Source organism: Laccaria bicolor, genomic scaffold, assembly GCF_000143565.1.
Source record: "Laccaria bicolor S238N-H82 LACBIscaffold_41 genomic scaffold, whole genome shotgun sequence".
Taxonomy (NCBI): domain Eukaryota; kingdom Fungi; phylum Basidiomycota; class Agaricomycetes; order Agaricales; family Hydnangiaceae; genus Laccaria; species Laccaria bicolor.
In genome coordinates, this window is record NW_001889912.1 from 484,516 (window position 1) to 498,038 (window position 13,523).

The 13,523-nt window shown below is 45.6% G+C and overlaps 4 protein-coding genes across 4 annotated transcripts; 3 read left to right on the forward strand and 1 right to left on the reverse strand.

The window, feature by feature from the left end:
- Window positions 1-6,081: 6,081 nt before the first annotated feature.
- On the forward strand, window positions 6,082-6,447 carry LACBIDRAFT_309779 (uncharacterized protein; the record flags this gene model as incomplete). Its single annotated transcript, XM_001886982.1, has 2 exons — window positions 6,082-6,088; window positions 6,146-6,447. The coding sequence occupies 2 exons, from the start codon at window positions 6,082-6,084 to the stop codon at window positions 6,445-6,447; spliced, it is 309 nt and encodes a 102-aa protein (XP_001887017.1).
- Window positions 6,448-6,977: 530 nt separating this feature from the next.
- LACBIDRAFT_309780 (uncharacterized protein) lies at window positions 6,978-7,358 on the forward strand (the record flags this gene model as incomplete). The annotated part of the gene is made up of 2 exons (XM_001886983.1): window positions 6,978-7,012; window positions 7,073-7,358. 2 exons carry the CDS (start codon window positions 6,978-6,980, stop codon window positions 7,356-7,358), a joined length of 321 nt encoding a protein of 106 aa, XP_001887018.1.
- A 1,292-nt stretch (window positions 7,359-8,650) lies between these two features.
- Window positions 8,651-10,301, forward strand: LACBIDRAFT_309781 (uncharacterized protein; the record flags this gene model as incomplete). The annotated part of the gene is made up of 2 exons (XM_001886984.1): window positions 8,651-8,867; window positions 8,932-10,301. 2 exons carry the CDS (start codon window positions 8,651-8,653, stop codon window positions 10,299-10,301), a joined length of 1,587 nt encoding a protein of 528 aa, XP_001887019.1.
- Window positions 10,302-11,554: 1,253 nt separating this feature from the next.
- On the reverse strand, window positions 11,555-12,448 carry LACBIDRAFT_332534 (uncharacterized protein; the record flags this gene model as incomplete). Its single annotated transcript, XM_001887058.1, has 5 exons — window positions 11,555-11,740; window positions 11,800-11,934; window positions 11,989-12,162; window positions 12,235-12,262; window positions 12,300-12,448. The coding sequence occupies 5 exons, from the start codon at window positions 12,446-12,448 to the stop codon at window positions 11,555-11,557; spliced, it is 672 nt and encodes a 223-aa protein (XP_001887093.1).
- Window positions 12,449-13,523: the final 1,075 nt, after the last annotated feature.

Sequence of the window (13,523 nt, forward strand, 5' to 3'; positions counted from 1 at the left end):
ACAATCTATTTGCTATCATGCTATACTTCAGGCATTGTTTAAAAGACATCCCAAGTCTCCATCAATCAACTCAAGAGGATGGTAGCATTTTTTCTTCTTGCAGAAAAGAAGGACCAATGCTGTAGATACTTGTTTACTTCCAGAAAAACTCTGGAAATTAGCTTCTAAAGACATTATGCAATGTTCATTTTAACATTTCTACCTACCTTTTATATTATACACACTACCAACATTAATGAGGAGTCATTTTATCTCATTCCAACAAGTGTATTGAGTGAAAAGTATATAAATTGAGATCAAGTTCAAATTTACCTTTTAGGGGAGGATATAAAATTTTCTAGCCCAAAGACTTAATGAAGCTCATAACAATAGCAGGGAGATCCAGTGTTCAAAATATCTCTTCCTCAAGTTGTGAATTGCTTCCAGTAGGTTGCAGCCATTCAGAATTTCCCATTTTGTCACATCCCATTTTTGGGAGTTATCACAGTCAATGCCCTGCTGTATCCTGAGTTTTTATCTGTTCATCCCCAGACTTGGTATATACAATCTACACCTCCTTAGCTATGTTTCATGCACCAGAGTTTAATCCTTAAAATGTTTGGTTCTTGTGTTATAACACCAACTTTGTCCAAAAAATCATGTGACATTACTTTTGATCAGTGAGTGTATGTGTTGTTTAGGTATTCATGCATCTTGTCAGCATGTCCAATTGCACTTTCCTCACTCCCACATGTCATGGTCCTCTCAGTGTCCAAAGTGAAAATCAAGGGGTAAAGTTTCACTTGTATTCCAAAACTAATGTGATACTACAAAAATATGGGCATACAAATATTTGAAAGCATTTGGAAAAAAGAATCTATCTAAAATGCAAGCATGAAAGACAAAGATTAAATCACAAAAGTTGAAGAAAGTAGGAATAAAATGAGAGAAGCACAGAAGAAAATAACAATAGAAATACAATAAACGATTGGAAAGCAGGCACAAATTTATTCAGAACCCCCATGACAGGGGACAGCTGTAATTGATATTTGAAAAGGGATCAAAGTTGAACTTGATGGATGAACACTGGGAAGTTCCTGCACAGTTTTGCATAGTACAGATGTTCAGACAGGTCAAACAATTCCTCTGGAATGGTGCAAATGCAAAGGAATGGACATCCATGAAATTGAATGTAGCTGTAGGGGATGCTTGTGGTGTGAAACCAAAAAAGATTTTCATAGCCATATAATGTTGTGGAAGTCCAAATTTATGTGCATAAAACAAACATGCACTTATAACTGAGCTTTCTTCTTGAGGGAGTGAGTTGCTTCATTGAGAAGCTAACTTTCCTGTGCATCTTCAACATTGATCACAGTAGCAGTTGCACAGTGGAATTCTGCTCCAAGAACTCTACTTTGGACTTCCTGAGCTTGGAGAACTAGCTTCTCTGCCTCTTCATGCTTTCCCAGACTTCTAAAGGTAACTGCTAAGTATTCCATGGCTAAAATGGTATGGGGGTGTTCCACTCCAAGTGTTCTGCTCCTTTCATGCAAAACTTGAGTCTCTAGTTCCTCTGCCTCTATGTATTTTCCCAGGCTATGATATGTTGCTGCTAGATTTGCCATGGCAAAAATTGTGTCTGGATGTTCCACTCCAAGAATTCTCTTCCTTGCATCCAGAACCTGGATCTCCAGCTTTTTTGCTTCTGTGTATTTTCTAGGCTTCCATAAGTTACTGCTAGATTTGCCATAGCAAAAATTGTATCTGGGTGTTCCACTCCAAGAATTCTCTTCCTTGCATCCATCACTTGGATCTCCAGCATTTCTGCCTCATTGCATTTTCCTAGGTTTCTATACGTAGATGCTAGGTTTGCCATGGCAAAAATTGTGTCTGGGTGTTCCGCTCCAAGAATTCTGCTCCTTGCATCCAGAACTTGAATCTCCAGCTTTTTTGCCTCTGTGTATTTTCCTAGGTTACCATATGTTGCTGCTAGATTTGCCTTGGCAAAAATTGTGTCTGGGTGTTCCACTCCAAGAATTCTCTTCCTTGCATCCAGAACTTGGATTTCCAACCACTCTGCCTCTTTATATTTTGCAAAATTTCTATACATAGATGCTAAATTTGCAATGGCATTGATTGTGTCTGGGTGTTCCACTCCAAGAATTCTGCTCCTTGCATCCATAACTTGAATCTCCAGCTTTTTTGCCTCTGCGTATTTTCCCAGGTTACCATATGTTACTGCTAAATTTGAGTTGGCAAAAATTGTGTCTGGGTGTTCCACTCCAAGAATTCTGTTCCTTGCATCCAGAACTTGGATCTCCAGCTTCTCTGACTCTGTGTATTTTCCCAAGCTTCCATATGTTACTGCTAGATTTGCCATGGCTCTGATTGTGTCTGGGTGTTCCACTCCAAGAATTCTGTTCCTTGCATCTAGAACTTGAATCTCCAGCTTCTCTGCCTCTGTGTACTTTCCCAAGCTTCCATATGTTACTGCTAGATTTGCCATGGCACTGATTGTGTCTGGGTGTTCCACTCCAAGAATTCTGTTCCTTGCATCTAGAACTTGAATCTCCAGTTTCTCTGCCTCTTTGTACTTCCCCAAGTTTCTCAATGTAGATGCTAGATTTGCCATGGCAAACATTGTGTCTGGATGGTTCTCTCCAAGAATTCTGTTGCTTGCATCCAGAACTTGGATCTCCAGCTTTTCTGCCTCTTTGTATCTTCCCAGGCTTCTATATGTAGATGCTAGATTTGCCATGGCATTGATTGTATCTGGATGTTCCACTCCAAAAATTTTGTTTCCTGCATCCAGAACCTGCATCTCCAGGGTTTTTTCTTTTGTGTATTTTCCTAGGTCGTGGTATGTTGCTGCTAGATTTGCCATGGCTCTGATTGTGTCTGGGTGTTCCACTCCAAGAATTCTGTCCCTTGTGTCCAGAACTTGGATCTCCAGTTTTTCTGCCTCATTGTATTTTCCCAGGTCTCTATATGTAGATGCTAGACTTCCCATAGCAAGAATTGTATCTATGTGTTTCAATCCAAGAATTTCTTTTCTTGCAGCCAGAACTTGGACCTTTAACACCTCTGCCTCCATGTATTTTCCCAGGTCTCCATTTGTTGACGCAAGACTTGCCATGGCAGAAATTGTATCTGGATGTTCCACTCCAAGAATGTTGAACCTTTTATCCAGAACTCTAATCTGCAACATTTCCGCTTCCTTTGAAAATCCTTGTTCTTGCAATAGCTTCCCAAACTTTGCATATGCATCATCTATGTAACTAACAATACCTTCTGATTTCAAATACTCCATATTTGCTCTGACATGTATTGCCAAGGTCCTCTGGAATCCATATGGCTGGTCTGCCTTCCATTTGAGTGAACAAGCCAAGGTGACATATGCCATTAAGCAACATTTTTTCCTCTCATTCAAACTCAATCTGTCCCTGGCCCAGGTATGAACTAAAGGATGCATGGCATATACAGTTTCAGATGGGCCCTTTATAATCAAAGAGAAAGACAGCAATCTTCGAATCCCCTCTCTAAAGATGAAATTATCCCAAGTGCCTGTCTCACCAAGAGGAAGTAGTCTTCGGTCCAGCAGTGAACTGGCAAGAGGGAAATCTGATGTAGAAGGTTCATTATCTTCTGGAAGGGCAGCATAAGAAAAGATTTCCTCAGTTATTCCCTCATGATGGAAGAAAGGAAATAATTCCAGAAGTTGCATCGCACTATTGGCTGCATTAGACTTGTGAGAATCATCACATTCAGCCCTTTGCTGAATTTCTTTATATGATACCTCCCAAGTTTCATAGACAGTTCTATTATACCTAGAAGCTCCAGTAAATTCAGAATGGCATAATAGCATTTTTTGGTGCTCTGAATATTTTGCAAGGTACTCTCCAATAGTGGTGGCCCCAGAAGCAATGTAAGCACCAGCTTGATCAATAGCAAGAGGAAAGCAGAAGAGCTCCTTTACAATCTTAGATGCTCGAATTTGAACATTTACTGTAGATTCCAAGCAACTTGCTTTCAGAAGTAGTTCAATAGCATCCCTTTCTTCCATTCCAGTCACTTCAAGAGAATTCCTAGGTGAAGTCAGAGTCATCATGGCAGAATTACGACTAGTTATCAGAATGTTCCCCCTCCTTCCAGGTGGGAAATACACCTCCAGTGAAGCAGGTGACAGAACATCAGCATTATCAAAGATCATGATAAAGTTTTCCTTCAGAGAGCCAATCCACTGGAGAGCAGACTCAGGTGAGCAATCCAACCCACAAGACTGACCAATAGCCTCAAGTGCCTGCATGACAGTACCCAAGGAGGAGGTATCAACCCAGAAAACTTGAGAGAAGCTGGGGGCAATTCAATATTATTGCAGCAGGGTGAGACTAATTTTTGATAGGTGCTCACCTGCCATTCATTTCCTCAATAAACTTTAAGCAAATCTGAGTCTTTCCAATACCCCCCATTCCATATAACAGGAAAAACTTTCTCTTGTGACCTGCATCACTTGTGTTGGTAAAAAAATACCTCTTGAGTTTGGCAATGGCTTTTGTAGTATGTCCTGTGAACTGAGTGCTCTCATTTGTGTCGGTAAAAAAATGCCTCTTGAGTTTGGCAATGGCTTCTGTACGCCCTGTGAACCGAATGCTCGGATTTGGCGGAAGGGGAATGACCCCATCGGATGTCGTCCTATTGCCGTGGATGTTGACCTGCAACCGTGACAGATCCCGACGCCATCAGCTTGCTTGACAGATACCTTTAGAAAACACTCCACTCACAGTCCCAGCTTCAATGAATGTGCTGTTGCTAGCGACAAAGCGGTGAGCGCCCGCGAAGAAGCTCGCTCCGCTCATGTTGAGGGATTAAACTATCCAGAAACCCTGGTTTCCCCTGAACAACCCAGGGTTTCCAAAGTGCTTGCGTAGAAACCTTGTTTCCACAAGAAGCGGAGCTCAGAATATTTGAAGTCCACCACATGCACATGCATAAGTTCAAGTTGGCGGCGGGGTCATCAACCTTTCAAGTAGCAAGGGACTATGGAAGGGAGCAGTGGCATCCCTAAACCACTCCCGCTCTCCTACATCTATGTAAGTATAGCTACCCGTCCAAACCCTCATCTTGTTTGCATCTTGTAGCATCGTGTAGACCATGAACCAATATTATTTACCGTGGTAACCACTTGTAGAGTGGGCGCGTCGTATCGCGCGACGATACGTGTGCGACAAGGGATGTGCATGATGGAGTTCAACTCGTCGCGCTCTCTTCTCATCATGACCCGGGGAGCCAAGATCAATTTAAATTTGAGCGCGGCACGCGTCGGCATCTAGGAATTTAACTCCGACATGGGGTTCCTCAAAATAACCCATCGACTGATGGAAGGGGGATTTCTACCAAATGCAGAAGAAACCCAGGGTTCCACGCGAAAAGGGGGTTTCTGGTTAGATTGATCCCATGTTGAGATATCGAAGATGGAGGTTCAGGATGAGGGAGGGCAACAAAGGACAGCGCCCAAACCCAGGAACTCCTAGCCTGTCAGCCTGAGCTCCCAGGGGAACGTGTGCCTGTGTCTATTTTTATATACATGCCTGGGCGTTCCAGACTTCTTCAAGTCCTTGCCTTCGTCTTTCTCAGTCTTTGGCGGCTTACCAGTGTCTTTGGTGAGTGGGCTCGACTTTCTATTGTGTTGGTGAGTCTGTACTATGACACCTACAGGGCTCACGACCAGAGAATGAAGTCTTCTGTCAGCGCCGAACGCGCCTATTGGACTGCTGATAGGCAGAGCATACTCGACGAACGCGGGAACCTCGGCTGACCTTAGTGGTCATGGCATGTTTTTCTGTGCGGTGTCTTGAAGTCTCCTCAATCTACACGGCTCTTTTTTTCGTCTTGACAATCTTTTTGGCGCCACGAGCTCTCATAGTGAGTGACCGAATCATCGTCGAGTTCGCCCTTCTCTAAATATCCATTTTCATAGCTGCAAAGTCTTTTTTTCTTTGAAAAACAGAGTTGCTGCATGGCTCAGCAGGTCGTGTTCGAGTGCCAATATATTGAGTCCTCACATTGGCCGTGCTTTAATTAAATCGGTTTGCCTGATGGAGGATGTCGAGTGAGTTCATATGATTTTCGCTTCCAATCCTGCGATAGCTAACGATTATTTACCCAGCTGGCTGCACTGAAATCCAAGCGTATTCCCTTGGCACACACCCATTCGCCCACTCTTTCTGCTCAATGAAACTAACGGACCACGGTCAACGACAGCCAACCTTTGCAGTTCCTCAAACTTTACCTTTGCATCAGCAACACGCCTATTTGTCTGGTGGAAGATGGCTCGTGACGGAAATGGATGATGGATTGGACGAGGTTCCTGCCATCCACGAGCCGATAGTGCGAATTCAGTCGGCCTCCACAAGGTCGAGGTCTTGCCTGGCGCCTTATAACGACCCCCTCAAGTCGCCGTCTTCCTAAGGAGGTCTCTCCACCGACGTTGGTTGGAAGTGTAAGATAAATTCCTCGGCTGACATCGCATCAGCAACGACCTCTGTGACGCTGAACTCGAACCCTTTGAACTAGCTCTGTATCGTCGACACCGCTTTGAAATTTTTGAGGAGGAATGGCAAACACAGGCGACGAACGAGCGGAGTTTGGACAAGTCCAATGGGGCAGTGGTGCCGTAGGCTGGAAGACCATCGTGAGGCATGCTCGAGTACGCAACGCCGGAGTTGATGGTGGAGAAGGTGGAGAGGTGGACGAATAGAGCGAGAGAACGACCAACGGGCGTGAGGCGTCGGCTCTCTCGAACGTTCTGGTCTGGGAGGTGTTGGTTACACTGTTACCTCTGACTATTAAGTACTAGGTTGTGCGTAGGACCAAGTACTTACTTACCTTTCCCCCGTAACTTTCTTGAGGTTGTGATGTGAGTTGCCGCCAAACAAACCTCCAGAGTTCAACGTTCAACCACCACCACCTTGCCAACTACTCGTGCCACTGCTCTCGCGATGTTCCAAATAGGAGAATGTTTTCCAGAGTCAAGGTGCGTCAGGCTCTGACTCCGTATCTGTCGTTTACTTGGCTGACTCGATGACAATTACAGCACACAATGGCACTCCACTCGACGTTTCCGCAACTTTCTCGCTCTTTACAAGCTCAAAGGACCCGTTACTATCCTGCCCGACACACTGCCGTCGAACCAAGGTTTTAAAGATACCAGTCATCTCGATCAGCCGCCTACCTGCATGAACTCCATGCTTCAACGACGTCGTATCTCCAAACTACCCTGTACAGCTTACAGCGTACGAGAATTGCACGACCATTGGTGTCTCCCCCCTATATCCCTGCTGGTGGTGGTGTATATTGGTAGCTTGATGCACTTCACATGAACATCGAGTTGGGAGGAGGTGAGTACAACAGTTACCTCTGTCATGAGAGTAGTACTACATGTTGACGTTGTTGCAGCGATTCGTTCCCTCCAATTGTTCGGGTCTCTTTTCCGTCAAAAGCAGGTAAAGATGGATTGCGAGCGGCACCTAATCCTCATGCACTGCTCGAAGCCAACACCCCCAACCCGTGGCCCCTGCGGCGTCGGAGAACTGAATCTACAGCGCTGGCGTCAAATGTCCCACAAGGAAATGACTCTCGCAAGTACCTTGTGTCCTTCGTCCTCTACTGCTCCCAACGCCTCCCTGACTTTCAACACCCTTCTTTTCGAAGTCACCACGCCACCCCCCAACTTGCTGATGCAAGGTGTAATGCTTGTGCTTGGGCCTGTGCTCGAACACCAGGCAGGGTGTGTCAGGAGACGTACTGTGCCTAGAACTCAAGAATGATAATAATGGACGTACCTTCATCAACGCGTCTATTTGAAACAACGCCAAGCTAGCAGCAGAAACCGAATGCACGAGGTCAAGAAGTTTGTCCGGCTTGTCAAATTCAACCACGATTCAAAAACTCGACTATCTACATACCAAGCTCTACCAAGGTGGTAACGGGGAAATCCATTGTAAGATTCGTCTTCGCATTTCGCTTCATCTTATGTGGGACTAACGTCAGACCAGGAATTTCCAGAACTTCAAACCAACTCCACCACCTATCTACCAGCGTCGACTCTCCGTCTGCTATCATGGACTCCCGTTGCGCGTAAAATAACACACGCTCCCAGACCCAAGCTCGATTTCCGTGTCTTGCTTTCCGGCGGGAAATACCAGGCCAAAGAAAGCCTTGCGGGGTAACTTTGGTCTGTTATGATATTAATCGAGTGACTCGATGGTACAGTGACGACAATGATGATTGTCCCATAGGAGAACTTTTGGTACCGATGTAGCAAGGGGTTTTGCACTGTAGATCTGGGTCCTGTGAAGTTGTCCATCGAGACGTTTGGGGCTCTTCAAGTTCCCAGACCCTCAAACAATACCTTGCCTTATGAACATGCGTTAAAGAATCGAATGGACGCGTCGAGCTCGTGGTGCCTGTGCGCAATTCCGACGTGCCTAGGTAGGTACCGTCACCGGGCTTTTTCCTCCTCCGGTACGGCAAATTCATTTAATTTATACAAACCAGGGCCCTTCATCCCTGGATCATGACGGGCTCCGATTTGCATAAATACCAACAGTATTCCCCCCCGCAACATAAGTGATTCTACACAAGTTATCTGGACACGACCTCTCACGCGACAATGTCATCCGCCCTAACCCTCCTCCCCCCCTCACCTTCCCCATCAAAACTCAAATACGCGACCGTCCTAGACGCAGGATCCTCCGCGACGCGTGTATACGTGTATAGCTGGGACGCCAGCCAGGGAGACGAGAATCTAAAAGTCACCAAAGTGTACCCCGATGAAGAGGCACTGGCGAAAGAGAAGAACGGGTCGGTGGTACTTGAACGCACGCCTGGTTGGTTTTTTTGTTTTTACGTTCGAGTTTGAAGTTGGCAAATCTGATTGACCTGGTATGAAAGGTTTCGCAAAAATGACACCTGAAAAAACGGAATCGTACCTCATCCTCCTTCTCGAGGGTGCACACTCCTTCCTCCGAGTCATCAACTCCTCATCTCAAGAATCAAGCGTCCCAGTCTACCTCCTCGCAACAGGCGGCATGCGCCTCCTCTCGGAGACCTCCCAACTTCCCCTCCTGCAAAAGGCCCACCAAGTGCTGAGTGACGCGCAAAAGTTCCCGTTGTTTGATGCGGGGACGAGGGAGGAGAATGTTAGAGTTATAAGTGGGAGGACGGAGGGCGTGCTTGGGTGGGTTGCGTTGAATTATGGGGATGAGCGGAAGCAGGGGTTGTTTGAGGTCGGTGGGGCTAGCGTCCAGATTGCTTATGGTGCTGGGAGGCATTTAACGGGTACGGGGGGTGGGAATGCGAAGGTTTGCATTGCGAAAGGAGGTGCCGCCGATGAAGTTTATTCGGAGACGTGGGATGGGTTCGGGGCTGATTCCGTTTATGCGGAGTTGAGGAATATCATCTGGAACGAGGCCCGTGCCGCTGGTGACAGCGTTGGGAACCCATGTCTTCCGCGCGGTGCACCCGATGCACATATCAAAGGGATCATCGGGACAGGCGACTTCCGGACCTGCCTCTCACTCGCCAAACGGATCTTAACGCAAGGCGCGAAAAAGAGCCCGCCGATGCCTTATTACCCATTCGTCCAAGAAACCTCGAACCTTTTTATCGGCGTCGCGAATCTGCAGTATACGTACGATTTTTTCGCGGCGAAGCCTGGGGCGGGGTATCTTGTTTCGGAACCTTACAACCGAAGACTGTTCACGGCAGCTGTGGAGCGGTACTGCACGGGATTCTTCGATGGAGAAGTAACCAAGTTCAGCCACGCGTGGTGTTTCAAGGCAGCGTGGATGTTGACGGTTTTACATGATGACGAGAGTGGGTTTGGGATGGATAAGGTGCAAGTTTTGAAAGGAATGTTGAAGTTTCCTAATGGGAGAGAGATGGAGGAACGTGCGAGCTGGACGATGGGTGCTGCGGTGTTGATTGCGCGGAATGGGGGTCTGAAGGGGTGTAGAGGTGCGGTTGAGCCGTTGAGCGTGGGTGAGGGGAGAGGAGAGACATTTGGGGTTGTGGCCAAACGGATTTTCGAGCTTGGAGCGATGGATTTGGGTGTTGGTGGATTGGCGCCGTTTGCAAGCGTTGCGAACGCATTGGACTCGGCGCGTGCTCGTGCTAGTGGAAATGTGACAGCTGGTGTTGTCAACGTTGCTGGCTTCGCTGCTGTGCTGTTTGTTCTGTGGATCTTTGTTCGTCGACGCTTTAGGGGATCTCGCGCCACGGCGAGGAAGGTGGGTTTACTGGGCAGTGGTTTGATGTTGTGAAGTTACTGCGAAGCAAGTTTGTCTTCTGCTGCCAGATACCTAGGATTAGTTTCATATCTGATGCAAGTAACTCCTTCTTGTTACCCTTGAACATAACCTACCTAAATCAATTTGAGATGGAATTTCGCCGGATGTTGCTTGTTACCAAACGCGGCTTTCTGCGTTTCTTTGAGTGACGTCATCTTTCGTCAACACAGTTGCAAACGCATCAATCAATTTTCTTCAATCTTTCTTCCAGTTCCCTCTTAGACTGATACTAATTCAACGACTCCAAATACAAATGGGGATTGGATGGGATACACTCAATGAAGTAAGTCTGTGTATACCGTCCATCCGACATCAGGAATTAATCATATATGTATTGCAGCTACTCTGTGTTTTGGCACAATTTACGGTGAAACTAAACACCAGGATGGGAAGAAGCTGGGTTCGGTCAGGCTCAGGTGGGTCATTTAGCGCTGATATCAGGATAAATTTGGCTAAGCCATTCAAGCTGGCAGAGCACGCTAAATGACGCGAGAACGGGAAGGAAGAGGGTTCCATTGTTCGAATTCCCGCATCAGCTGGTGTGTAGCACATCCAAATCACCATCTTTCTTTTGATTCCCTCTAGGATGTCTTTTCTCACGTTTCCTCTTCTCCTTTTTATCTCAGATCTCTTGCGATCAGCTTGATCCACGACAAAGCAGTATCATATGATGATGAGTCAAGTCTCCTCGATCCGCCTCTTTCGTCCCGACCTATTCCCCCCCACAACAGTTTGGATCGTTCGGCCACGGCGAATATTCTTATACGGCAAATATTTCCTCCTGTTCTACGACTAACATTCACCCTCAATCCAGGAACCCTTTCGAAGAAGGTAGGCGCGGAAAACTTGTGAGGCTGAGGTTACTCACTCTACACGCGCCGAAGTTCTCAAGGACGAAAGAGTGAACACTATGGCTCAGTGGTGGACGTACGTTTATCATCCAGTATGTTCTCGTCCTTCTATCGGCTCTGCATAGCACGGATGCCTCCCGTCGGTGCTTGATTCCATCCTCTCTGCCACGTCATGCCCTTGAGCTTTCTTCTGCATCTTCCTCGCCCTTCTAGGCTTTGTTCTAATCTCGTCTCCCGGCTTCATCTTGAAGACTTTGGAGTAAACGACAAGCCTCGATATTTTTTTCCAATGTTGCTCTTCGACAAAATGAAAACTTTTCATTGTCTACATAAGCCAGTGTATGCATCTTGGTATATGTACTATCTCATCGCAATCTACTTGTGCTTGGCCTTTCCACTTTTCGGTTTATTTCCACCTTTCGGACCTTTATTTCCATTTTTCGGACGTTTTCGCGACTTGTCAGGTGAGTGTCCGGCTTGCGCCTTACGCTTGGGCTCACCCTTGGCATATTGACGCACTTTGTCAGGGTGCATGACTGCGTGTATAAGTTTCGCCCGAACCTGTAAACAGGAGAAATATTTTCAGCGCTTTCTCAATCAGTATCTGGAAATATAATTACACGTTTGGGGCTCATATCACCTTTTACAAGGATACCGCCAACAGTGGACTTGCCTTTGACCTGACCATTTATCTGCACCTGAAGATTGTGGTAGTCCTCCCCCGGGCAAGTCTTCCCTTGGTTGTCAAGCCGGAACTAACAGAGAGACAAATGAGATGGGTATTATGGCAAAGGAAAAGTGTCGCTCACCCCACTGTCTTGTTTCTCTTCTCGGTTTCTGGCCGGTTTATTGTTTTCGTCAACCGAGTGTATCACTCGAGTAGAATCGCCGAAGCCGCTCAATTTCGCCAAAGGGATCTTTTTGACAAATTTGACCACATCCTTCTTGTTATACGTTCCATGTTTCGCAAAATCGTCACGGTCCTTTATGATAATAAATTTGGTATCAATCGCGATATCAGCAAAGACGGGAACTATTCGAAAAGGGGTACATACAGTACGAGCCAAGAGTTGTGTGTCCTCCCTTTCAGCGATATTGGACTCGGAACTTGAAGACGGACCAGAGAATGGTAACGCAGACACGAAGAAATTGGTCAAAGAAACACCAAGTAAGAGGGATGTAAAGAATTTCATTTTTGCACCGGTCCAGCGTTGCGATGTACGAAGTTGTAGGGCGTCCTGCGCTGAGCTGCATGTAGACTGGGGACATCTTTTTAAGTACACACCACCAGGTTAACCCTGGTGAGATCGCTCGGACGGGACATGATCTAAAACGGCGTACCCACAAAATGCTAGGCCGCTTCAAGATTTTGGTGTGTGCGCTAGTGTTTGTTACAAGACATTTGATGAGCGATTTTAGATATATAATCGAGCCCACAAGGAGCCCACGAATATTTTATTGGAGCTTTTTTCACACAGGATGACAGCAGTGGAAGGCTGTTCTTGGGCTGTTCCTTCAGCTTCTTTGAGAAACAAAGGAGCCCACAACTTACACTAACTCACAATAAAGAATGTCACATGGTTTTTTTTACAAAGTTGGCACTATAACACAAGAACCAAACATTTTGAGAACTATGCTCTGGTGTATGAAACATAGCTAACATAGTGTAGATTGTACATACCAAGTCTGGGGATGAACAATTGAAAACTCAGGATAAGGCAGGGAATTAACTGTGACAAGTGCCAAAAATGGGATGGGAAATTCTGAATGACTGCAATCTACTGGAAGCAATTTACAACTTGAGGAAGAGATATTTTGAACACTGGGTCTCCCTGCTATTGTTATGAGCTACATAAGGTTTCTGGGCCAGAAATTTTATATCCTCCTCTAAAAGGTAAATTTGAACTTGTTTTCCATTTTATGTATTTTTCACCCAATATATTTGTTGGATTGAGGTGGAATGACTCCCCATCAATGTTTGTAGTGTGTATAATACAAAAGGTAGGTAGAAATGTCAAAATGAACATTGCATGATGTCTGTAGAAGCTAATTTTTAGAGTTTTTCTGGAAGTAAACAAGTATCTACAACATTGATCCTTCTTTTCTGAAAGAAGAAAAAATGCTACCATTCTTTTGAGTTGATCCATGGAGACTCAGAATGTCTTTTAAACAATGCCTGAGATATAGCATGATAGCAAATAAATTTGCACTGGGTATAACTTGAAAAGTCCACAATAAAAGTACATTTTGCATAGAGCAATCATTCTGGACCAGTCCTTGACATTTTTCTTGGTGAATTTGGGCTGAAAATATTTCACAAGGCACTTCTCATGCCTACTAACAC